Source organism: Melitaea cinxia, chromosome 1, assembly GCF_905220565.1.
Source record: "Melitaea cinxia chromosome 1, ilMelCinx1.1, whole genome shotgun sequence".
Lineage (NCBI taxonomy): Eukaryota > Metazoa > Arthropoda > Insecta > Lepidoptera > Nymphalidae > Melitaea > Melitaea cinxia.
In genome coordinates this window covers 10,177,552-10,204,294 of record NC_059394.1, presented here as the reverse complement: position 1 = coordinate 10,204,294, position 26,743 = coordinate 10,177,552, and the positions used below count along the sequence as shown (strand labels likewise).

At 34.1% G+C, this 26,743-nt stretch overlaps 1 protein-coding gene and 1 long non-coding RNA gene across 2 annotated transcripts; one reads left to right on the top strand and one right to left on the bottom strand.

Annotated features, from left to right (window-relative positions):
* Positions 1-572: 572 nt before the first annotated feature.
* Positions 573-25,171, bottom strand: LOC123656605 (aryl hydrocarbon receptor nuclear translocator homolog). Its single transcript, XM_045592277.1, has 14 exons — positions 24,913-25,171; positions 23,964-24,012; positions 23,746-23,826; positions 11,968-12,128; positions 11,536-11,708; positions 11,318-11,465; positions 10,522-10,704; positions 10,316-10,404; positions 9,766-9,973; positions 7,752-7,902; positions 6,796-6,924; positions 5,858-6,032; positions 5,481-5,679; positions 573-1,173 (listed from the first exon to the last, which is right to left on the bottom strand). Exons 1-14 carry the CDS (start codon positions 24,938-24,940, stop codon positions 1,019-1,021), a joined length of 1,929 nt encoding a protein of 642 aa, XP_045448233.1. The 5' UTR covers positions 24,941-25,171; the 3' UTR covers positions 573-1,018.
* Positions 5,295-21,474, top strand: LOC123656615. Its single transcript, XR_006743566.1, has 3 exons — positions 5,295-5,304; positions 16,093-16,098; positions 21,337-21,474. It is a non-coding gene; the product is annotated as an uncharacterized LOC123656615 (long non-coding RNA).
* Positions 25,172-26,743: the final 1,572 nt, after the last annotated feature.

Below are 26,743 nucleotides of genomic sequence, written 5' to 3'. Positions count from 1 at the left end.
TATTATTAGGACCCTTATCAACGCAAATAGCACCCAAAACAATGATTGTTAGAATTTTTGTCCATTTGTCAGTTTGTCTGTGCGTTTGTACACTCTAGCCTCAGAAACGGCTTATCCAATTTAGATGTGGTTTTCACTAATATATTGTGTTAACCTTTACTTAACATTTAGTGCTTGTTTTATGTCAATCCATTCACAAATAAAAAAGTCATGCCAATTTAAAACATCTCATTGAACATGTAAATACCCAAAACGCGGACGTAGTCGCAGGCACTGCTAGTACAATAATATAATTTATTAGCATATTTTAACTTACGGAAATCTGTAAAATCTGTAACCCAGACCCACATAGAACGGTATAATTATTATCAATTGACAAAAATATCCCATCATTCTAAATTTTCTGAGTATAATAGCAAAAATTTATTTCCCTTAAAAAAAATACTTTTTACCAATATTACATTGGACAACATTTATACCTGCAATTTGTAATATATAAATAAAAATATATACAGGTAAGATTTCATGGCAAAATTACTTCTGAAATATCTGTGTAAAAATTTTCCTTTTTTATAGTAGTCATAAATATGTAGTGGCTTATTTTGAAACCACGTCGCAAATAACTTAAACATTGCGGTGATCTAGGCATCATGCGACGTTCACATTTTCTACAAGTAGTAATTATCCTTACTCATAATCATAAAAATGTGTCAAACATATTTTGACCGCGTGCCGACTCGTCTTGGTATAAATCGAAAAGGTGGGAAAATTGTTGCAAACTATCGCTATTCATAAAAATTCTCGATGGCATAAGTAATTGAATAAAAAGTACATACTCGTACATTACTAATGTATAACATTTTGTTACGAGATTTTGTAAATCAAATGAACCTATCATCTGATTTTTTTTATAAAAAAGTCTACACTGACCGATTTTTTTAGTGAAAGTGCCAGTTTCGAACAACCGACCCAAGTATGAGACGCAGCAAGGCAGGCGGAACAAAATAGTAGGCGGTCACTATTCAAAATTGGAATTGAACATATTGATGTTGAGGTCCTCGAAGGTAGCGGCACCGCCCTGGTCCAGGATCTGGAGCATGTCGGACAGCTCGTGAGGCGCGTGGCCGCCCTCCGCGCCCGCGCCCGCCGCGCCGCCCTGCCACGACCACATGGCTGCAACATATACATACAAAAAAATCATTCAAATAAAAGAAGTAAGGCACAAAATAGTTTTTTAATTTTGTTCTGATACTTCAAATAGATCCAACCCATATTGTAAAACTAAAATAAACGTAAAAACTTGTCGTTTAACTTGATACCTCTCACTTGTATCGTTTAAGAAAAATAAGTTGGGATCATGTTACATATAAAAAACCCTATAATCTATTTCACATAAGATGGGTACGGTGACATTTGATATGTTCCAATACACGCTCAATATTTTCAACAAATCGGATAAATATACATTTTTAAAAATCACCAATTAGTTTCCAAAGCAAATAATAATGCTTGATTAGATTGAAATTGTATTTATATATGCGTTTTTACATTTTAAACAAAATAAAAAAGGTACAGAAAAAATGATAACTTAAAATTACAGGCATGAAACGAAACGTTTAATGATAGGGATTGACACGTAGTAATCGGCTAAAATAAATAATCGTAACGGCCATCTTGTGAATCGTGTCATCTCACTGACTCGAGATATCTCAATCAGTACTTTCTGTCTTGTATGCTTCCCGTGTTTTGGTTTTGCCAGTTGCTATAGTTGTATTTGTTGCTGTTTTATTGTTGTTAAGTTCTGTTATTATTTTTTTTAGTTATTCATTTTGTGTGTGTGTTCTGTTCTGTAAAATGCCGAAAAGAACAGAAGAAGACCGTTTCAAACAGTCAATTGGTTGTCCTCTTTCGGGAATACTTTGAACGGGAGTGAGAAAATAGCGGTCCATTATTATCTGTCAACCACATAGTGGATCGAGTTGCACAGGCACTTGAAATTAGGCGTAATACAGTGTCAAAAATTACTTCAGCCTATCGCAGTCCACTCTTGGACATAGGCCTCCACAAGCGCGTGCCAAAAAATGGCGTGAACTCATGTGTGTTGCCTATAGTCACCACGCTGGGTGGGTTGGTGACCGCAGGGCCGGCTTTGTCGCACTGAAGACGCTGTTGCCCATCTTCGGCCTGTGTATTTCAAAGCCAGCAGTTGAATGGTTATCCCGCTATCGGTCGGCTTTATAAGTTTCAAGGTGGTAGTGGAACTGTGTTATCCCTTAGTCGCCTCCTACGACACCCAAGGGAAGAGACGCTGGTGGCTATATTCTTTATTGCCGTAGCCACACAGCTTAGTGTCAAAAATAAGTAAAAAAAAGTATGGTGACACCAATATGGAAGACTAGCTGTGCCCGCGGCTTCGCCCGCGTTGAAATTAGTGTGTCACAAAGTTTTGCCGGCAAACTTCCAGTGAAACTCTCATCAAAATCGGCTTAGCCGTTCCGTAAACCATCCTCTTGCCAATGGTGGAGCCCTCTCTACAATGGTGAAACCGCATGAAAATCCACTTTTGGGGATTTTATTTATAATACACTAACTGTTGCCCGCGATTACGTCCGCGTGGTTATGAAGATATGCATTACTATTAACATGTTTAACGCAAATTATTTTTTTATTTCAGTCACTTGAAATGCTTATCAAACTGAGTAACTTTTTGATAGGCACAATTTAGTATAATTTAATAGTTATTTTTATAACACCTCTCTATACACCACATTTTTAGTTTTATTTTCAGGCTGTATATGTTTCATACAAACTATCAACCCCAATTAAACCCCCTTAGCGATGGAATATCGTAAAATCCGTTCTTAGCGGACGTCTGCTAACTATAATCTACATCCCTGCCAAACTTTATCTTTGTCCAACCTGGATGGATTGACCATCCAGCGGTTTTTGAGTTCTTGTGATGAGTGAGTCAGTGACCTTTCTTTTATATATATATATAGATTACGATGCATTATTTGGACACCTCCTTACCATCTATAGAGCATATATTTTAAATTTCAAGTCTCTTACTTCAAAAACATAAGACTTTCATACAAACTTCCAACCCCCGTTTTATCCCCTTAGGGGTCGAGTTTTATAAAATCCATTGTTAGCAAATGTCTACGTCCTATAAGGAGCTTATCTGCCAAATTTCAAGTTTGTAGGTGTTATAGTTTCGGAGATTTCGCGATGAGTGAGTAAACCTACCATCCCCCGTTTTAACCCCAAAAGGGGGTTGATTTCTAAAGATACATTATTTGGACACCTTCTCATCATCTATAGAGCATACATTTTAAATTTCAAGTCTCTTACTTCAAAAACATAGGATTTTCATACAAACTTGCAACCCTCGTTTTACCCCTTTAGGGGTTGAGTTATGTCAAATCCGTTCTTAGCGGATGTTTACGTCCTATAAGGAGCCTACCTGCCAAATTTCAAGTTTGTAGGTGTTATAGTTTCGGAGATTTCGTGATGAGTGAGTGACCTTTCGCTTTTATATATATTATAGATAATAAGTTATCGACTCCCAAAAAGAGGCAAAGGAAATAAATGTTTGTTCGTTGAGGTTGAATATGATTATTAGCGGAGAAATGAGTTGCCCACCGTTTAACAATAATTAATGTCTTTGAAAGGTGCTAAATTATTTAATGGAAGTGTGACATCGTTATGGCGAATTTTAAATAAAATTGGATTTCCATAAAATAAAAAAAAGTTAACAAACGGAAAAGTGCGTGAAAACTTTGTGACATTCTTAGAAAAGGCGAAAAACATTACGAATTGAAACAACGTAGTATTCCTTGACTAGACATGGTTGAACGCCAATCATACTGTTGGCAAAGTATGGACAGACGACACTGCTCATTCTTCGACTAAAGTACCGGAGGGTAAAGGCGAACGACTAATAATTTGCCACGTGAGCTGTGTTAATGGGTTTGTCGATAACTCATTTCTCGCGTTTAACACCACCCTTAAAATATTATTTATTTATTTTTTATTTATTCTTAATGTACACCGAAATACAGACACATATAAACAAAGATACAATAGAAGATGTACAAAGGCGATCTTATCGCTAAATAGCGATTTCTTCCAGATAACCTTTGGGTACAGGACACGATACAGTAGCAGCGGTTAAGGTGTGCACATTTTATTCACTATAGCGATGATTAATTTTTAATAAGCAGTTAAAATTTTTTTTTTATATAATCGATTAAAGGTTAACCGCATTTGTACTCGATAATCGAATTACATCAATCAATTATGCATGGTCACCTCACTATAGAGTTAATTTGACATGTGTCACCGTACCCATCCTACGTGAAATAGCCTATAGATACACAATCGACGTTTCAAAACCGTCCGCCAAAAGAGCACACGTTGGGTGCTCATTTCAATCAAAGAGTTTCGGGTCGCTCATGTCACTGCACGTGTAAAAGACGTTAAAAATGTCGAAGTATTGTTTTAAAAATTGTAAAAATATGACATCAAGGAAGCAAAAACAAGGATGGAATTCGGTAAGTAAAAGAGTTTACTGATTCGTTTTTGATGTGTATGTCACTAAATATAGGGAGAAATATGTGATTTTGATTTCATCATTATTACAGCCTATACAGTCCACTGCTGGATATAGGTCTCCACAAGTTTACGCCAAAAATAACGTGAACTCATGTGTTTTGCCCATAGTCACCACGCTGGGCAGGCGGGTTGGTGACGGCAGAGCTGGCTTTGTCACACCGAAGACACTGCTGCCCGTCTTCGGCCTGTGTATTTCAACGCCAGCAGTTGGATGGTTATCCCGCCACCGGGCGGCTTTTTAAGTTCCAAGGTGGTAGCGGAACTGTATTATCCCTTAGTCGCCTCTTACGACACCCACGGGAAGAGAAGGGGTGGCTATATTCTTTAGTACCATAGCCACACAGTAATAGATACTAGAAATTAAGTTGTATGTTTTAATATAACTAGTTATTTAGTTTCCATAACCTATTATTATAAAATTGTAAATATATTTTTTTAGAACATACAATATATAGAAATTTTAAAAACTTAAAATACTAAGTTAATATATAAAATTATACTCGACTCACTTCATGCCTTGTCCTACCGGCAAACTTCGGTCATATTTTTTTTTTTGCTTTTTGTAAATACAACTTTAAGTCATGTGCGTAAGGTTGAATTTCTAAAAAAGTATTTGTATATCATGACCATAAGTCCTTTTGTTTATTCGGAGCATATTTGGCAACACTTTTAAGCGTTACTTTTGTATAAGTCTGTGCATCTCGGGTTTTTTACAGATCAATGGTTACAGTAGTGTGACATATAGCTTTTTTTTATATGACTTGGTCAGCACAGGAATACAACACTACTTGTGAACAGTATTATTAAGCTGCTCCAAGTTTCGAGCAGGATATATCCTGCTCTGCCCTACCTCAATAAAAGCTTACCGTGTGTTGGGTGCGAGGGGTGCGCGGGGTGCGCCGGGTGCGCGGGGTGCGGCGGGTGGTGGTTGTGGTGGTAGTGCGCGGGCGGCAGGTAGGCGGGCGCGGGCGGCGAGCGCGCCGGGCTGCCCGCGCCCGCGCCCGCCTCGCCGCTGTACGCGTACGTCTCGCCCGCGCCGCCCGCCGCCGTCGCCGCGCCACCGCTCTGCGGAGCCGGAAATATATATATTAGTAGCGTAGATTGCTTTTCTGCTGCTACGGATCGTAATGAGGTATTCTACACCGTCAATACACAAATTTATTGAAAAACCCAGGCAATGACACTTCTGGTTTTAAAAAAATGTTACTGGTTTTATTTTATAGGATGAGATTGTTGTACTCACGGGTCGCAGCGTGGTCCAGGTGGTGTGCGGCGGAGTGTTGGCGGGGCGGTGCGGCGAGTAGTCGGGCGCGTAGTGCGGCGCGTGCGCGGCGTAGGACGCCCCCGCGCCGCCGGCGCCCGCCGCGCCGCCCTCGCCCGGGGAGCGCGCGCCCACTGCGCCTGGGCAACATGCGGATCTCTTTTACTGATAAACTAGTTTATTTATTAGTTCTAACGTTACCTATTTTTTTTTTATATACTATTATGCGTTTTTCTTTAAACGATATATGGTCTGCAATGCAACAAAGTAACATATCAGAATGTTCCTAAAACGATTGTGTGACATATTAATTTCTCCAACAAAAAATAAAGAAGCTCCTAAGTCAAATTACAGTGTTACTCTTAGCTTTTAATGAAAAACAAAAGCTTTTCATTAAAAGTTAAGAGTTTTTAATTAAATGAAACTTTACTTTGCATATTGATCTGCTGCTGCCCACTGCATGAATATTTTGTATACAAAACATAATTGCAATAGCAGTGGCGCCAAGTTGGCGCAACGTTCACAGCCATGGATTGTACCTGTTGAGCTGGCGGTTGCGGGTTCGAACCCTGCACATGACAAACATTTGTATTGGCCATACAGGTGTTTGCCGCGGTCTGGGTGTTTGCGCAGTCCTTGTGAGTCTCCCCACCGTGCCTCGGAGAGCACGTTAAGCCGTCGGTCCCAGTTGTTATCATGTATACCTGATAACTGGTTACTCATAGTAGGGAATATATCCGCCAACCCGCATTGGAGCAGCGTGGTGAATTAAGCTCTGATCCTTCTCCTATATGGGGAAACAGGCCTATGCCCAGTAAAGGAAGATTACAGGCTGAAGCAATAGCAGTGATTAAAAATACTCATGAGATAAGAGCAAAACTTCTGAAAATGTACCAGTCGTCTCTACAAAGTGATTCGACAAACCTGGCGGTGCGTGGTGTTGCTGGTGTATGGCGGGCGGCGGTGCCTGGTATACATCTCTTTGACGAAGGTGATAGTCGTAATTCTCTTCGGCCACTGGCTCGCCAGTAGTAGCACCCAAGGATCGACTACAATGTAAATATCAAATGTAATTTAATATACTAACTAGAGGACTCAGCAGATGATCTTCTGCTCAGAATAGCATTATAAATTTATTGACATACCGATGGTAGCGCCACCTACTGAGTCCGATTGTGTTTTCAAACAACCTTTGAACCCATTGAAATATACACATGGAATTTCAATCAAATCGGTCCAGCTATTTAAAGTTACGTATCAAATATGTGCAGAAGAATTATATATATTAAGATAACAAAACGTTATGTATAAAGTTACGTAACATTATTGTTTTATTTAAATCTAATTCTTTAACTATATATGTAAGTAAATCCTTGTGGTAAATTCTATTTTCTGTATATTATGTGTAACACAGTTATTGTTTAGATCTTTATATTATTAAAAAAAAAAAGTTCTAATTAAAATAATATGTATGTAGTAATCAATACATATAATAAAAATGTAATGGATCGCTCTCTGTACATTTAAGATATATGAAAAAAAAATATTATTGGGACCTTTATAAACGCAAATAGCACCCAAAACAGTGATTGTCAGAATCTTTGTCTATTTTTTAGTGTTTTTGTGCACGCAATTCTCAGAAACGGCTTATCCGATTTAGATGTGGTTTTCACTAATATATGGCGGCAAGCTTAGCTTAACATTTAGTTTTGTAGGTTTTATGTCAATTGGTTCATAAATAAAAAAGTTATGACAATTTAAAAAATCACGTCGATCATGTAGTCACTAATCCGCGCGGACGAAGTAGCGAGTATAGCTAGTAATAGTAAATATAAACACAATTGTATTTAAAGTAACACCAAACAATTAAACTTACTTTGCTAATGTATTTGTGCATACAATATATTCCACATCATCGTTGTATGGATTCAAAAAGGCAAATGCTGATGTTCTCAACCAAATCCATTCTCTGCTTTTAGTGCGAAACCGATACATAAGAGAAATAATTTGTCCCTTCAGCTTAAGAACTGAAAAATAAAAAGTAAATCATTAATATTATAGAAATGTTTTAATGAATATGAAAATTTTAGTTTGAATGATTTTAGAACGAGGCGTTTTCTGTAAGTGATTGTGATATAAGATTGACAGGTTTGATTTTAGTTACAGTAACGTAACCTTTATTTGGTTCAATTCAGATGCAGCAACACGTTAACAAAACGAGAGTATAGTAAATAAATATAATAGTTTAAATGTGGAGCAATAATAAACAGCCATATTCACAATATTAATTTACAAAAATAGCACTTAAAAATGAGTCGCGCCACATACAAGCAGTCACAGTATGTAAGCATATCCTGCTACCATTTATATAATATAGCGATCCGCCGTATTCGCACGAGTGTAATGCTGATACTAAATATAAAATAAATATAATATATATGTGCAAAAAAATGTGTTTATTTACGACACCACATTACAAACCTCTCTATCAGTTTTCCTGCACTATATTATCCATGTATTATACAGATAAACCTTCCCCTGGAATCACTCTATTTACTAAGGAAAACAGCATCAAAATATGTTGCGTAGTTTTAAAAATTTAAGCTGTATGCAGCGGGAAGCAACTTTGTTTTATACTATGTAGGAATTATTGTGCGGATAAAGGCGAGTTGTGTAATTAGTTAGAAAATATTTTAGCTATAAGAATACTATGTAAACTAATATTGTGCAGTTGTTTGTTGTCCTGAATAAAATAAAATATTTGGAACATCCAAAACTGTATGCCTCCATGCATTACTTTAAAACTATTGTTTACAACTTATACTTAGCAGCGCCCTCTAATTTCTTGTTTAGGAACTTATGATCGACCATCATCAGTAACACAACAGACCATACAACGATAATAAGTTCGGTTAGTTGATTTGGTTCTTGCAGATAATCACAGATGGCTTCATGTTCAATGGGCTTGGTAATCAATACTTTCCCGACATATTAAAAAAAAACAGCTTATTTCGTCAAGTGGTTCTGCATTATTTTGCTATTAACATAATATTTATTTAATGAATTCTTTTTACATAAAAAAAGACTTCTGATATTTAATATGTATTTTAATGTGTATTTAATGTGTATTTTATTATGTGTGTTTTAATACATAGCAAAGAAATAAAAAATCTAACAATATATTCATTAGGCGAACGGCGGCCTTATCGCTAAAAACAATCTCTTCCCGGCAACCTTAGTGCAAAAGAAATGGTCTAGCGTCAACATAGGTGTACAAGTTACAACAAATTTCTGATAAATTTTAAAATAATTAAACATATACATACATACATACATAAATAAATCCATACATATCCAAATACATGCATACATACGTATAAATACATATATACATTATAATTATAAATTACTTTTTTATTGTTGAGTTTTAGGAAAATGCTTTCAAACAGTCTTTGTATAAGTTGCAGATGTTTGTACACGTCTGATATTCAAGGCCAAGGTATTCCATAAGCGAGAGGCTTGAACTGTAATAGATTAATCATAAAAGGAAGAGGAGTGAGCAGGAATTTCAAGAAGAAAATTACTGTCAGAACAAAGATAGCGTTCACGGGAATCACCAAGGACTTTGAAACGTTCTTTCAAATAGGAAGGGGTAAAGGGACTAAATAAAATAGAGTAAAGTGGGTTAAGGATATAAGTATTCCTGCGAACGCGAACTGGGAGCCACTTGAGTTTTTTTGTGAAATTCCGAAATATGATCATATTTGCGTAGTCCAAATACATCTCTTATACATAAATTCTGAATGCGCTAAAGCTTATTATTAATGTATCTTTATAAATGATACACGTTCAAGACGAAGCCTAGGAGGCGTGCGATAAATAAAGAGTACCCTGATCGAAGTTGTCGCGCATGTGCTGCTGGTCCTCGGGGTGGTAGAACTCGTAGCACAGCTTGCCCAGCAGGTCGGCGGGCGCGTAGCCCAGCACCTGCGCGGCGCGCTGGTCCGCGAACGTGAAGCGCCCGTCCGCCGAGTGCCGCGACACGAACTCCGCGCCGCCGCACAGCGCGCCCTCCGCGCTGCTGGGCGTCGACGTCACCTGCGCCCGCTGAGCTTTGTACTCGCTGGCTACTCGGGTCCCGTGCTCGGTACGTGTCGTGTAGCCCGAGTTCCAGAGACCGAAACAAATCGTTACGGACAGACGTACGATTTAGATTACGCCAGTAACAACTTCTTCACTCACTGAGCTTTAATTAATTTGATTTTAAAATAACCGAAAACGGTCTTAGAGTTTTTCGAATCAAACTTGTTAGTTTACGAGGCAGTCTGTCGATCTACAACGACGACGACAAAGAACATATATATCTTTGAAAATTATCTTCTATGCAATACATTGAACGAATAAATATATTAGACTATACAAAATAATAAATGAACTGACCTGTAATCTGCCGATAGCCACGAGGCAACAGTGTGACGCATGAAGCTCGTCTTCGACCGGCCGGTCCATCTGCATCCCTGGAAACAGATCTGATATCCCAAAACACATAAAACTACGTACATCGGGACGAGAAAAAATTGTAAAAATTCTTTCTCATTCAAAGTCCATTGCGGTACGATCGCGGTCAACCGTGGCCTCATACGAACCTGTCGGCGGCCAGTTCTTGATGTAGCCGGTGCAGTGCACGACGGCGTAGTTGTGTCCGTCGTGCGAGGGCCCGAGCGAGTTGCGCGCGCGCAGGCGGCCGAGGTGCGCGCTCTCTGCCGTACCGCCCACGCGCATGCGGCAGATGAAGCCGCGCCGCGACCCCATCACCTGCCGCATGGACGCTGTCGACGGAACGATTATTAATTACTACCGCTTGCGGGTCGCTATTAAGAGGAAAGTGTACCTGAGAGACTTGAAAAATAGGTATTTGAATAAAATGTTCCTGTCTCGCTGTATGCCGCCTCCGAGCCACGAGCCAAGAAAGGAACAACTGTAGCTCGGACCGTTTTAGGTAGATAATTATTGACCAAAACAGCATAGTCAACTATTTTCTCCCCGAAACATTCCAATTTTTTTTATATAACTAAAAAAACCTTTAGCTATGTTCTCGTTTTTTTGTAAATATGTGCATTTTTTTATCAGTGTCTGAAAATGTACAAAAAACTAGGTAATATTTCTAGGTTTTAAAGACTCCTACTCCCTATGATAATAAGATATGACAAAAAAACCAAGACGTATGGGCATGGTCATGGCAGTTAAAGGTTTTATATTACAAAAATATTTGATCATGTATCATTATCCAGGGAGGAAACGACTACGTTTGTGTGGAGAAAGAGTTGATATCCTTTCCTCTTAAGAATCGACCGAACTTGCCGACTACTCTAAAGTTAAACTTTAAGTACTTTCAACGCAAATACGAACACATTATAAATATAAAATAAGGGAGTGACTTACATTGGTGACCTTCTTTTTTGACAGTTCCAGTTTTAAGATCCAAAATACGACCCGTATTTTGTGGTTCCTGTGTGCTAAGTTGCTCTCGAACTTTCTCGACGTCGTCCGGGTGAACTTGGTCGTATAAACAAGACGAGTACCATTCTCCCTAAAATCGAAGGTAGTTTCGTTAGCCAATGAACATAATGAATAATACACATTATAGGGTAGCCTCGTACCTGTGAATAGTTAAGTACTGGTGCTATACTATCACTAACATAAATGATACGACCAGTGTCGCAGCTGACGACGAATAAAAATCCATCGGCAGCCTCTAAGATCAAATGTTTTAACTCTTGATCGGTTAAAAACGAAGGTTTATATGTTCCATCGGTCGATGTGTTTCCAGTGCCTGTGATAAATTATATAATTAGTTTGATCATTTTACTAATAATATAGACGAAATTATTAAAAAAATATCAACGTGTGCTTTAGACCACACAGCTGAAATAAGACTTCTTTAGTTTCTACAATAATATATGAAACGTAACTCTCTTCCTTTCTTCACTAACTTATAAATCTTGTGACGTTTGCACCAGCTTACTCCCCAGGTCAAGTTTTACTTTAAAAACATTAAACAGAATTTAGATAGTTTTGTTAGCGCTGCTTACCTCTCAATGCTTTCATATGCGCTACGGCCATTCGCAATATGGTGAGCTTGTCCGGTTTTCGCGCTAGAGCGGAACATGTTGGAACCATGTCAGATAGTTCCGTAATATATGCCGTCATCTTGTTTCTTCGACGACGTTCAATTTCACAATGATTCTCGCGGCTAAAAAATTTCAAAAAATAAAATAAATATTCGACTATATTTCTATTCATTTTTTTTTCATGAAAACTTAATTTATCGTCTTACAAGTTTTAAGTAATTTTCGTTATTCGATTAATTTTTTTATTTCGTTTTATAATTGCGTAAGACGCTCTTATTAAGCTTCGAAATAACTTTAAGCCATGAAACCTATTAATATCGTTAGAGAAATGGTCATAATATTAACATATCTTATAAGGGATCTTAATTTCTGTTAATAAACATAAAGGTGAAGGTAATACATGATAGGTCACGTTTTCAATCACAACATGGCAATTTAGTGAATTAATGTCATTGCTATGAGAATGGTGTTTACTTTATTTTTACTCAAGATGTATGGAAATCGTTAACCTATTGTTTATCTAATTAACATTATGTGAAAAACTATTCATTAACTTAGGGTCGCGGTAGTAATAGCAACAACTGCAGTCTGCAAATATAATATAAATATGTATATAATTTACTATTTTAAGCAAGTTTATATGTAATGACAGACAAATATTGAATAAGAAAATTAGATATAAATAATCGAAATTTTACATATTTCAACTGTTGTGTTGAATAATAAATTAAAATACTACAGATGTTCGTGGCCTTGCTCGCTGCCAGTTCAATGTGTTATCATAATCTATCAAAATTTACAACATCTAACAATCTATAGCCTCGTATTTATTGTAGTTCCGCTTTTATAGCCACGAAGTTAAATATTCCAAAGAGAATACAGATTCCCATTGCAAAAAGATAATTTGTGACTGCTGAGCAATTCGGAATTAGAAGACATCATTATGTCGTTATCTCCCTATACTCAGGGTTGAGTTTCAGTTCTTTCATGAAGAAGCGCCAGTAAAAGAAAAGAAATATGCCAAATCTATGGCGAGTTCATATAGTTATTATCTTTTATTGTTGTATTTTTAAATAATAATCTTTAGGTGAAATTAATATTATTTTTTAATATTCTGTTACAAATATAAATTATACATTATAAATTAAAATTAAATTATTTTTAACTATACTAATATTATAAAGCTGAAAAGTTTGTTGTTTGTTAAATATGTATAAAAAGTATAAACTACTTAGTACTGTGCTGTGCTGTGTGGCTACGGCACTAAAGAATTTAGCCACCCCCTCTCTTCCCGTGGGTGTCGTAAGAGGCGACTAAGGGATAACAAGGTTCCACAACCACCTTGGAACTTAAGAAGCCGACCGATGGCGGGATAACCATCCAACTGCTGGCTTTGAAATACACAGGCCGAAGACGGGCAGCAGCGTCTTCGGTGCGACAAAGCCAGTACTGCGGTCACCAACCCGCCTGCCCAGCGTGGTGACTATGGGCAAAACACATGAGTTCACGTTATTTTTGGCGTGGACTTGTGGAGGCCTGTGTCCAGCAGTGGACTGTATAGGCTGTGATGATGATGATGATGATGACTTAGTACTAAGTTAAATATAATAACCCCTCCTTGGCAGTCGGGTAATAAAATACTGGCTCGAATTACAAAATTATTTTTGTATTGTATAGTCCATTTCTCGAGAAAGGCTTTTAGTACCTTTTTCCCAAATTAACGCGGGTGAAACCACGGGGCACAGCTAATATTTAATATCTTCTAATATATAAAATTCTCGTGTCATGGTGTTAAACATTGAACTCCTCCGAAACGGTTCGACCGATTTTAATAAAATTTTGTGGGCATGTCGGGTAGGTCTGAGAATCGGCCAACATCTATTTTTCATACCCCTAAGTTATAAGGGGGGGGGGGAATAAGCGGGTTAATAACATATATGACAAAACAACGTTTGCGGGGTCAGCTAGTAATAGTATAATTTTTTTAGGAAATTCTTGTATACAATATTAGCAATTTCAGCTAACTTTTTGAAATTTTAAAAACTGCGTAGTTTAAAGGTTATCTATATATTAATACGTGAAGCAAAAACTTTGTACCCCTTTTTACGAAAATTGCGCGGACAGAGGAGTATGAAATGCATGAGTGCAGTAAACTAATATTTTTTTTTTAAATTATACATAAAATATATGAAAAAAAAAACATTACACACACTACCGTGTATTTGACACACACGCGCATATTATAACCTTTTGTTGATTGTCAGTCAGTTGTCAAATTGAAAATTTTAAAATAGTTCACTTATTTTCAAAAATTTTTGGTAATTTAAAATATTAATTATGGTCGAATTTCGACCTCTGGGCGACCACTAGTATGTATTATATTGCATTAAAGTAATTTAATAATACTCGAAATTAATGGGGACCGAGCAGCGCAGTGTTTATAAATATTAAAGAAATTAAAAATTATAAATATATAATAATTTAATTGGGTTGTCTGGAAGAAATTGCTGAACAGCCATAAGTCCGCCCATTGTACTTCACAGTCTGTAAATGTTTTTTTTTTTAATGTGTTTTATTGTTTAAAATGTAGTTGTGGTGTACAATAAAGTATGTATAAATAAATAAATAAATATACCTAACATAGAAATTAGATTATTAACGAATAAATTAAAAAGCCATTATTCATTTATATTTAAATAAATTTTATAAAATGAGGTGTGTGTGATGATGATAAAGGATTGTTGGTTGAAAGAATTGTTGGTACAGAAAACTGAAATTTTACTTTTTTTAGGTTTCTACCATTTGCCCTTACCTGCTTTGTTGGTTCTGTCGTCGTCATAATAATAATAATTATTATTATTATAGTTAATTCCGGAAAGAAAACGCAGTCATTTAAACAATTATTAGCAATAGGTATTGTTTGTGTGGTATTTTTAAAATGTGTGGTAAGGATAGGATATGTAGAATAATTTATTTCTTTCTTTGACACTTAAAAAACTCCAAAAAAGTCAAAAAAATAGCTTAGAAACATTTCACATAATTGAAAAAAATACAGATTTTTAAACTTAAATAAAACCAAGGGCAATCGTTCTACAGCTTCGATGTCATAATAAAAAATGTTCAGGTGGACAAGCTCCAGCGAAATACAGCAAAAAATTTATTTGGCCGGCACTTTCACTTTCGGACCAAAATGGATGATGTCTTTTGAGCTATTAATCTCAGTTTAATATAAGATTATCAAATTAGTGAAACAAATATGCAAGATTAGGATATACAGTGTAGGGTATTTTGATAACTCTTTTGAAACATCTATACAAATAAATAAAATTTGAGTCTGTTCGTAATATTAAAATAACCACTTTTTGCAAAATGCATATGGATGTATACAGGCTACATATTCCAAAATAACATTTCGGCTGCCCAATTTCAAAACACAGTAAGGTACAAATTATTGGAAATCGATTTTTTAGCATTTTTCGTTCCAATGGAGTTGTGTGAACATGACTCGATTGATATATTCCAATAATTTGATTTTTGTCGTAAAAATATCGAAATTGATAAACCTAGTAAGTGCATGTTTTTTTTAATTTGAAAAATTTAAAGCAAAGCAACTCTCAAAACAATTTTAAAATATAGTAAGTCGCATATACATATACTTTGCTTTTGATTTTTAACCGACTTACATACAGGAGGAGGTTACTCAATTCGACCTTCTCGATTTTGAATTCGAATTTCGAATATATATATTGTTAGCATAATCTCGATTATTTTAATACGTTTCATGACGTCATGCAACAGTGTTAATAAAAATAGTTCCCTACCCGCTAATACGTTTTGTAACGTCATGCAACAACGTCAATAAAAGCAGTCCCTACCCGTTCAGAGGGCTCTTTTGCTTCTCGGCTTTCGGAACGATAGGTCGTTGTTTCATGACGAGTGCGTTGATCATTTTTATATTCAAAGTAACGGTTGTTTGCTTGGTTAATTTAAATTGTAATTCTCGGTCATTATTTTCGATTAAGTTAGTGGTTAAGGTTAATTTTTTTGATAATTGTTATATTTGTAAAAATGAGTAATAAATAGAAGTTAAGTGTTCGGTCTTCTGTCTTTTTTTTGAAATAAATAAGTTTGTTTCTCCTAAATATATATATTTAATGTTGTTGGAAAGGAGATATCCCTGGTGTGATTTTATGATAACGAAACCGGGATCTAATGATGGGATCCCAGAGAAATCGAGGGGAACTTAGGAGTCGAGTTTCGTAAAATCCGTTCTCAGCGGATGTTTACGCCCTGTAAGGAGCCTACCTGCCTAATTTCAAGTTTGTAACTGTTATAGTTTCGGAGATTTCGTAATGAGTGAGTCAACCTACCATCCCCCGTTTTAATCCCAAAAAGGAGTTGATTTCTAAAGATACATTATTTGGACACCTTTTCGCCATCTAAGAGCATATATTTTAAATTTCAAGTCTCGTACTTCAAAAACATAGGGCTTTCATACAAACTTCCAACCCCCGTTTTATCCCGTTAAGAGTTGAGTTTAATAAATTCCGTTCTTAGCGGATGTCTACGCCCTATAAGGAACCTATCTCCCAAATTTTAAGTTTGTAGTTGTTATAGTTTCGGAGATTTCGTGATGAGTGAGTCAACCTACCATCCCCCGTTTTAACTCCAATAGAGAGTTGATTTCTAAAGATACATTATTTGGTCACCTTTCTACCATCTATAGAGCATACGTTTTAAATTTCAAGTCTCTTACTTCAAAAACATAGGACACTCATACAAACTTCCAACCGCCGATTTATCCTGTTAAGAGTTGAGTTTCGGAAAATCAGCTTTTAGCGAAAGTTTACGCCCTATAAGGAACCTACCTGCCAAATTTCAAGTTTTTAGCCGTTATAGTTTCGGAGATTTCGTGATGAGGGAGTCAACTTACCACCCCCCGTTTTAACCCCAAAAAGGAGTTGATTTCTAAAGATACATTATTTGGACACCTTCTCATCATATATAGAGCATACATTTTAAATTTCAAGTCTCTTACTTCAAAAACATGGGACTTTCACACAAACTTCCAACCCCCGTTTTACCCCCTTAGGGGTCGAATTTCATAACTAATTAAATAATCATAAAATTCATAAAAACAAACATTCAGCAACAATAACATAAATTAGTACATTTATATTAAAATCAATTTCAATCTGTAACATTAAATTTAACAATTAATTTAAACAATTCAATAAAATCAATTAAAAATAGTAATAATAATAATTTTACATCTAATTTATCTAATAATCAAATATTTAAAAAAAAAAACATGTTGACTCACTCATCACGAAATCTCCGAAACTATAACAGCTACAAACTTGAAATTTTGCAGATAGGTTCCTTATAGGGCGTAAACATCCGCTGAGAACGGATTTTACGAAACTCTGCCCTTAAGGGGATAAAACGGGGGTTGGAAGTTTGTATGAAAGTCATATGTTATTAAGGCAAGAGACTTGAAATTTAAAATGTTTGCTCTATAGATTGTGAGGAAGTGTCCAAATAATACATCGTAATCTATATATATAAAAGAAAAAGGTCACCGACTCACTCATCACGAGAACTCAAAAACCGCTGGATGGTCCTCCATCCATCCTAGATGGACAAAGATGAAATTTGGCAGGGAGATAGATTATACATAGTTAGTAGACGTCCGCTAAAAACGGATTTTGCGATATTCCACCGCTAAGGGGGTTTAATTGGGATTGATAGTTTCTATGAAACATATACAGCAGCTATAAGTTCGCCTGATAGGTTATTTATACTGCAGCCTGAAAATAAAAATTATGCTAAATTGTGCCTTTGAAAAAGTTACTCAGAGTGATAAGCATTTCAAGTGACTGAAATAAAAAAATAATTTGCGTTAAGCATCTTAATAGTAATGCATAACTTCATAACCACGCGGACGTAGTCGCGGGCAACAGTTAGTGTATTTTAAAACAAAGTTCCTAAAAGCGTATGTGATCGATTCCCTCAAAATCTACTGAACGGGTTTTCATGCGGTTTCACCAATGGAGAGAGGGCTTCAAGAGGAAGGAAAACTTTGTGACATACTAATTTCAACGCGTGCGAAGCCGCGGGCACAGCTAGTATATATATATATATATATATATATATATATATATATATATATATATATATATATATATATATACAGTGACTCCACAAAGTATTCGTACGATGGCAAATACTATATTATTTTTATTAATTTTTTCAATTATAAAATCCCAAAAGGACTGTTTACTCTTGCAACAAGATTTGGACAATATTTGTCTGTATTGTGATTCAAATAGTCTTAAATTAAATGTAAAGAAATGTCATGTTATTACCTTTACTAGGAAACGACAACCAATAATTTTTAAATATCAATTAAATAATGAATTTGTAGAAAGGGTTTCCGTTGTCAACGATCTGGGTGTATACATTGATTCACGGCTATCTTTCGAGTTTCACATAGAGTATATAGTTAATAAGGCTTACCGAATGTTAGGTTTCATTCTGAGAGTATCTCGAGAATTCATGTTTGTCTCGACTTACATACTCTTATATAGATCATTTGTGCTACCTATAGTTGAATATGCTTCAGTGGTTTGGAATCCCCAATATAAAAAATACATTAATAAGATCGAAAAAATAAACAACAAATTTTTGAAACATCTGGATCGCAGGAGTAAATTTCTTTTAAAAGCTGACTTGACTTCTCATCCTATTCAACCATTGTATGTTCGCCGATTAGAAAGGGATCAGTGCTTTTTATATAAAATTATTAATAATTATATTGATTCTCCCTTTTTATTACGTAACATTGATATAAAATGTCCACGTATTAGTGCTCGATCAAAGGAGTCGTACCATATACCTAAGACCAAAACCAAGTATGGTGGCAACACATTCATTCCACGTGCAACTTCATCATATAATAAACATTTTAAAACAATTGACCAGTTCTGGTGCTCACTTAATTTTTATAAGAGTAGGGTTAGAGAATTGACTTGCAACAAATCTTGGCGATGTCTGGCCTTTAATTTTTAATTTTTTGATTTTTTAATTTTTTGATTTTTTAATTTTTTGATTTTTTAATTTTTAATTCTTTGTATAGTTGTTTCGTAATGTTTCTTCCTTTGCCTGTAGTTGTAGCCTTAATTTAGTTTTTAAGTGCTAATGTTGATTTTTAACTTATTTAACAAATGTATTCTTGCTTTTAGTTTTGGCGAAAGCTGATCGTGTTAAACTTATTTGTGGACACAGTTTTGGTTTATGTATTATGTTTGTAACTTTAATTGTATGTGTTTATTTTTAACTGTTTGTGTTCCTTAACAATAAAATAAAAAATAAAAAAAATAAAATTAATGTTAACATTTAATAAAACTTAATATTTGTGAAATATTGTACATCATTAGTATTTACACTACACATTATTTATTTACCGTTTAGCTATAAAAATAAGAAAAAAAATCATGAAATGTGAAAATTTTGCACCACAAAGTATTCGTACCCCCACCACCTAACCATAAACATAAGCTGCCGATCCCGATGCATCACACAAACCAGTGCATGTCACGACACGTCGACGATCAAACGGTTTTAATCACAGTTTCTACGTAAGTATACTTGTGTATAATGGCGAAAACCAAAGAACTTTCTAGTGACGAAAAATTAAAAATTATTTCACTTCACATGGGAGGCAATAGCTATGAAAAGATTGCAAAAATGCTTCATAAAAGTAAGTCGACTAAACAATATGTTATACAAAAATGGAAAAAATTTGGTACTACTAGTAATTTACCAAGAAAAGGACGTCCAAAAGTTTTAAGTACCAGAGATGAACGACACATTATGAAAGAAGTGAGAGCCAATCCTTTTGTATCCGCACAAACAATTGCAACAGACCTCGCAATATTAAGAGGAAAGAGTGTCGGTGCTGAGACAGTGAGGAAAGTTATCAGAAAATGTGGATATCAGGGACGAACTGCAATTAAAAAACCGTATATTAGTGAAATTAACAGAAAAAAAAGATTAAATTTTGCTAAAGAATATCTCAGTAAGCCATTGGAATTTTGGAAATCTGTTAGTTTCTCAGACGAGAGCATTTTTCAAATTTTCGGTTCTAGTGGCAAAAGAAAAGTTTGGAGAAAAAAAGGTATGGCGTTATTGAAAGAAAATGTTATTCCAACAGTTAAATATGGAGGTGGTGGTGTCATGGTTTGGGGTTGCATGGGAAACAATGCTGTAGGAAAAATTCATTTCATTGAGGGTATAATGAATGCAAAAATGTACCTGAAAAAATTGCAAGATAATTTATTTGAATCAGCTAAAATTGTGGGACTTGGCGACAATTTTTATTTTCAGCAAGACAACAATCCGAAGCATACCGCTCAAATTGTCCAGAACTGGCTTCGCGATAAAGTTCCACATCAGTTAAAAACTCCACCCCAGTCGCCCGATTTAAATCCCATAGAAAACTTGTGGTCATTTCTTGACAAAAAAATTAGAACATTTAAAATATCAAATAAAAATGAACTGAAACAACACTTGAAATCACAATGGTATACTATATCCAGTAAATATGTACAAAATTTAATTGAGTCAATGCCACGACGTTTACAATTAGTAATTGATAATAATGGATTATTTACAAAGTATTAATAAAATATTAGAGTAAAATTATTTCGTTTTGCGTTGTGGTACGAATACTTTATGGTGAGAATAATTTTGTAAAATTTTTTTTACACGTAATAAAATATAAATAAACTTTAAGAAACTGTATATTTCATTTACATTTATCTGAAACACCACTATTATATTAGTAGTTACGGATAATTTTCATTCTATATAAAGATATCATAAATTTACAATTAATATACTTGTTTATTAATAAGAAAAATCTTAACGAAAAATATACATACACAAATAAATTTCACTAAAAAAATGCAAGTACAAAAAAATTCTCTTGAGGAGCGCGAATAACCTTATATGTCGAGCACCAAGAACGAACTACGGTGCAAAAAATTTATTGTTTCAAGGCGTGAAATTATATAATAAAATTCCGAATGATGTGAAGAACTCACAATCATTACAAACATATAAAAAACGTTTAAAACATTATATAATAAACAATTGCTGAATAAAATAAAAATATTATAAATATAAAATATTTATAATAATATATAAAATAACAAATAACTTAAGTGCCCTGAAATGCCATGCCACTTCTGGTCTGTGTGTGATCTATGTATATTCCACGCATTCGATCGCTGTGTAAACTGATTGTTGAATTTCTACCCACTTTAGTTTTATTTTTATTTTTTTTTCTTTTGTGTTGGACTCGCAGTAATACTATGTTATAAACTACAAATTGTTTATATAGTTGAATTTCTCATGTAATTGAATTTGTTGTAATTCTTTATGAGAATAAAGTTTCTATAACCATAAATTTTATTAGGGTACGAATACTTTGTGGAGTCACTGTATATATATATATATATATATATATATATATATATATATATATCAGTTCAGCCTATTGCAGTCTACTGCTGGACGTAGGCCTCCCTAAGTTCGCGCTAGACATCCCGGTTTTCCGCAATCCTCATCCAACCTACACCGGCAATCTTACGAAGATCGTCGGTCCAACGGGCCGGAGGACTTCCCACATTACGTTGGGCAGGCGGGTTGGGCATTTTAATATATATATCGCACCTTCGGCGCAACAAAATCACAACAGCTCATTTCTTAATTTTACAGAGGACTTTTAATTATTTTTTTTCGCATTTACTTCCTCATTTCTGGATTACTATTAACCTACCATAGGTTTGTATTTTTTATAAAATTAATAGTTTACTTTCTTTGCTATAGTTTAAAAATCTTATACTGAATTATCAAAAAGTCCAAATAAAAGACATAACAAAAAAAGAGTCCTGAAATGCGACTCTGTTGCACCGAAAGTGCGATATATAATTTTGATAAAGAACCAGGATCTGATGATGGAATCCCACAGAAATCGAGGGAAACCTTCGAAAATCGTAGTGACGACTAGTGCGTTTGTTAATTTTTTTCGTCTACTTTGTAATTGTGTGTGTGTCGATGTAGGTAATTGAAGTCGGTTTCTTTCGTTTGCAAGCAAACACAATTATTTCATGTTTATATCAAATTTGATAAACCTAGTAAGTACATTTTTTTTCTAATTCGACAAATTGAAAGCAAAGTAATGCTCAAAACAATATTTAAACTCTAGTCAGCTGCATTGGTATATTTTACTGCTTTGAATTTTTTTATAAAATCAAACAGTACATATGTGTAGAAAATGAGGTTACATAAATAATTTAATTTAGTATAAGTAAGACATAACAGTGTGTCAATACAAAAAAATTGAATTAGAAAAACATGCTGATTTTGAATTAATTTGTTTCTTATTTTCTGTTCATTGTTTAATTGTTATAGTTATTAATTACCAATGTTGATGTTTTTATTAAATAAAATTTTAAAAATGTCCTAAATACTTGTTTTTATTCACAAACTTTGCTCTAGTGATTTGCTGCACTAATCTTAATCTAAATAATAACCAAGTAAGTGTACTTACTGTATTTTTTAATTGGTTAATTATATATATATATATATATATATATATATATATATATATATATATATATATATATATATATATATATATATATATATATATATATATATATATTTTTTATATTCTGACAACTTTTAACCTAGTAAATGCAATAAATATCACAATCGAAGTAAAAATGATATACATATATTTTTTAACATGTTGTCATCCTAATCTATTACAATAACCAACAGTTAATTCATCATTAAAAAAATACCATTTAGTGCGGCTAAACGGCAATTTTTGTCAGATGCTGTGTTTTGAAATTTAGCGCCGATTTTTTACAATTTTAATCTGTCTAGCTGTTTGTTTCGCAAATCTCTGAAATGGCTGGAGCAATTTTGACAGGACTTTTACTGGCAGATAGCTGATGTAATAAGAAGTAGCTTAGGCTATTTTTATTTTAGAAATTTATTTATTTTATAACTCTGCAAACTGAACAGTAACTTTTTAATTAAATTCCATTCAGACGAAGTCGCGTGCACAGCTAGTCTATCTATAAATCAAAGTTATTTTGCTCATTAGTGAGAAATAATAATCAATAAACGTAAATTCTAAATGTTGCATGAGCATTGTTAATATAATATAGAACTGCTTACTAGGTAAAATTACAAGGTAAATTGAAGACTAAATGGCAAGTTTCAAACAGGTAATAAACATCTACATTATTAATTGTTGTTTTTCAGTAACTATAACGTCATACAATGCATAAGAGCTGTTCAAATCACTTAGTGCTATATTTTTCTTATTTAAGTAACAACTAATGAAAATAAAATTTAAAATATCTTCAATTTATTTTTTACTACTGACACTATTGTTTACTAATGGATATTATATTATTGTTATTATTATTATTATTATATTGGTAATTGTTCTTTACCTCAGCAAGTTTTTCCTACCACTGTTTGCTGAATAGCAAAAATGATTTATTGCAAATAACGTACACAAAATTTTTATATATACATCTTTCACTAGAAAGCTTCAACAAAAATTTTATAATTTTTTTTTATTACCTTGCAGATCAAACTATGTTATTTACTATGGATTTTTCTTATTTCATTAATAAAATATTACTCCAATACCTAGCAAATCTCTCTTTGTCTTGAATATTGTCCTCCTCCATCCTTGCGTATTTCCCCCCACTTGCGTCGTCTTCATCGGATCTAAAACAAGAAGTACTTATAAGATTACTGAATATTTTCTTTATTGTAACAATAAAAGGTTAAAAACTTTATTTTCGGCACAAGTAATATTTCACAATTTATTCAATGATAAGTAGATAAGTTAATAGGCTTCATACCCAATACTACCAGCGCGACGCTTTTGTATGTCCTTGGTTGGGTCAGCCCCTACAAAAATTATATAATATCACATGAAAATCTGCAAACTTGATTTATTCCACAAACTTACATTTAATATTTCATTTTCAACCATGCATAATTAATTGAACCCAGTATCTAAATATATTTCTCCAAAGTGAAGCTTACATATACAAATAGAGATAAGGAACAGTATAAGTAATCACTACTTTTAAAAATACCCTTCAAGACGATTGTCAATTTTAAGATTTTGGTGTTTTACAACATACAACATTTAAACAACAACAGTAATGAGTTTCTTTTCATATATGTAAATGGATAGGAAAGTGCACAATATTGAAACAACAATCACAGATTAAAAAAATTACGCAAAATCCCATTTAATAGTGTTATGTTTTATCTGGTTGATAATATAATTGTATTGGGACATTTAGTAAATTATAATAAAAAGGTAATGAAAAAGTATAATTACTTTAAGTGTTTATTTTTATTACAACAATTGATACTAATTCTATATATTATTATACCCTTTTAATAAATACATAATGAATAATACTATCGTTTTATCCAAAAATATATCTGTCTTGAAAAATAATATAATCTAATATGAATGTAGTTTCAGGTCAGGTTCAGATTCAATAAGTATCTTATAAATAAACCTTATCATATAGAAAATTAAATGTGTTAATGTAGTAACATTAATTTATTTATTGTAACCAAATTTGCTAACAACGCGTCACGCGGAGCAACGCAAGAGCAGTAAACGTCAATAGAAAATAGGTCGATTATAGCATACGTTTAAATCACACTTACCAACATTTTACAAATAAAAATAACGTGTTAGAAAAATAGACATATTAATATATAATTATGTTAAAAAACTTATAAGGTTGAGAACAAATAATCTGCAACAAGTACAATATCACCAACCGGGGATAGTGGGAGCCACGGCAGACATCTGTCAATAAACTCATCAGTCCACGATTTTTTAACCTATTTTATAATAAAATTTATCACTAATTACCAATTTAAGGCGATATAAATACTATTAACACACAATGTATGTTTATTGTAATTATTCAACACAACATAAACGCCATTTTTCGTGCATAGGTGACATGACATTGCCGTCACAGATTAGTATTTAAGTAGCTAGCTCAGTGTTGCCAACTTTATTTTTACCAACCCACCAAATGAAGCCTTGTAAACCACCAAACCACTAAAACGTATTGGCCTCTCAAACCACCAGAATTCCACTAAAAAAAAAATCAAAGACAACGGCTACCTACCTAAATATAATTTGAAAATACAACAACAACACCGTAATTATTATCATGAAATAAAATAATAATTATTTAAGTTACGTACTACAGGAAACAATAATTAATGTAACTACAGAAAAAAAGGAAACAATTAGGTAAGTACATAACTACTAAAGAAAATCGTCTTCTGATGAATCAGCTTCATCTGCAATTTGTAATGTAATTACTTTCTGCTTTAGTAACAAAAAAGTAATATAAACAGATAAAAAACTAATTTTAATTACATGTTCCGATTCATGCTTAAATAACTTTTTTTACATTGATTCCGGAAAAAAATTAGTTAGAAACAAATTATAGAGAATTTAATTATTAATAACATTGTTCTCTTTAACAATCTTGATAAAGTTCATAGTTTTTAAGACAAATGATAAATAATGATTCAGGACACAGAGAGGCTGGTGCAGCGAATACTCGTGAGAGCGCGAAATTAACAATTAAAAAACAAGTAAGTATACACAATGAAATTTTTTTAAATATCTATTAAAAATATTATTAATTATTGTATAAAGAATTTTAAAATATATATATATTTTATATTTTAGTTTTGACGACTGAGTAAATAAATAACAACTTGGTCTTTCGAATCAAATCAAACTTAATCCAATAGTTGAACATATAAAGGTTCATTCAAGAAATTCATAAACAATTTTCAGGGAATTCCCAACAGCCGACAGGCTTAAGGGGCCTACTCAAAGCACTGCCTGCAGGGCCCTGCTTACAGTGCCACTGCCGATCGTATTGTATGTATGCATGCAGGGCCGATATTTTAATTGTTCACCCTGTCGCAGGGCCGCAGTGTCGTTCTGCCAGCCCGACACACGATCTCCCCACTCCGTAAACTGCAATCAGGGACATGTGTAGCTCGGTCGGGCCGATTTAGACCACCATTTTGTTTACGTCGGTACATTGCGACGTTTGCCTACTCTATTTGACCTGGGGTTTGTCTTGTCAGTGGTTGTCATTTAGCAATTAATCAGTTAGTTGGTGGTTAGTTGGTTTGGTTTAATTATATTATTTGTTTGGCTCTGTTTTCTTCAAGAAAAATGAGCCAGCGAGAAAAAGACGTGTGGAGGGACGTAATCTAATTGTATAGGGATTTGCCATGTCTTTGGAAAACTAACCACGATCATTATCATAACAAAGATATGCGGTCGCAAGCTATGTCGCTTTTACATGAAAAATATAAAACTTTTTTACACCAGTGCTTCCTTTTTTTTTCTTTTGAACGCTACAAGTACTCAATACAGTCAAACCCAATGCTATTTTTTGGTGTTTGAATAATGTAGGAGCCATTTATAAAAACTGACGAATTTAGGCAAGGACAAAGAGAACACAAGTGAACACGACAACGTATGCCGCGTAAATGATTTGCAGTGCTTTGTGGAGCAACATCCTCTGCGGCAGTAACTGCAAGCAGGCCCTGCAGGACCTACCCCACC

What these genes read in the sequence shown, in the direction of transcription:
- LOC123656605 (XM_045592277.1), bottom strand. Translation starts at nt 24,940, where the DNA reads ATGTCTGCCGTGGCTCCCACTATCCCCG. An exon ending in CGTGGCTCCCACTATCCCCG is followed by an intron (nt 24,013 to 24,912) that starts GTTGGTGATATT and finishes TAATTTTTGTAG; the next exon opens with GGGCTGACCCAACCAAGGAC. An exon ending in CAAGAACTGGCCGCCGACAG is followed by an intron (nt 10,405 to 10,521) that starts GTTCGTATGAGG and finishes TTGGGATATCAG; the next exon opens with ATCTGTTTCCAGGGATGCAG.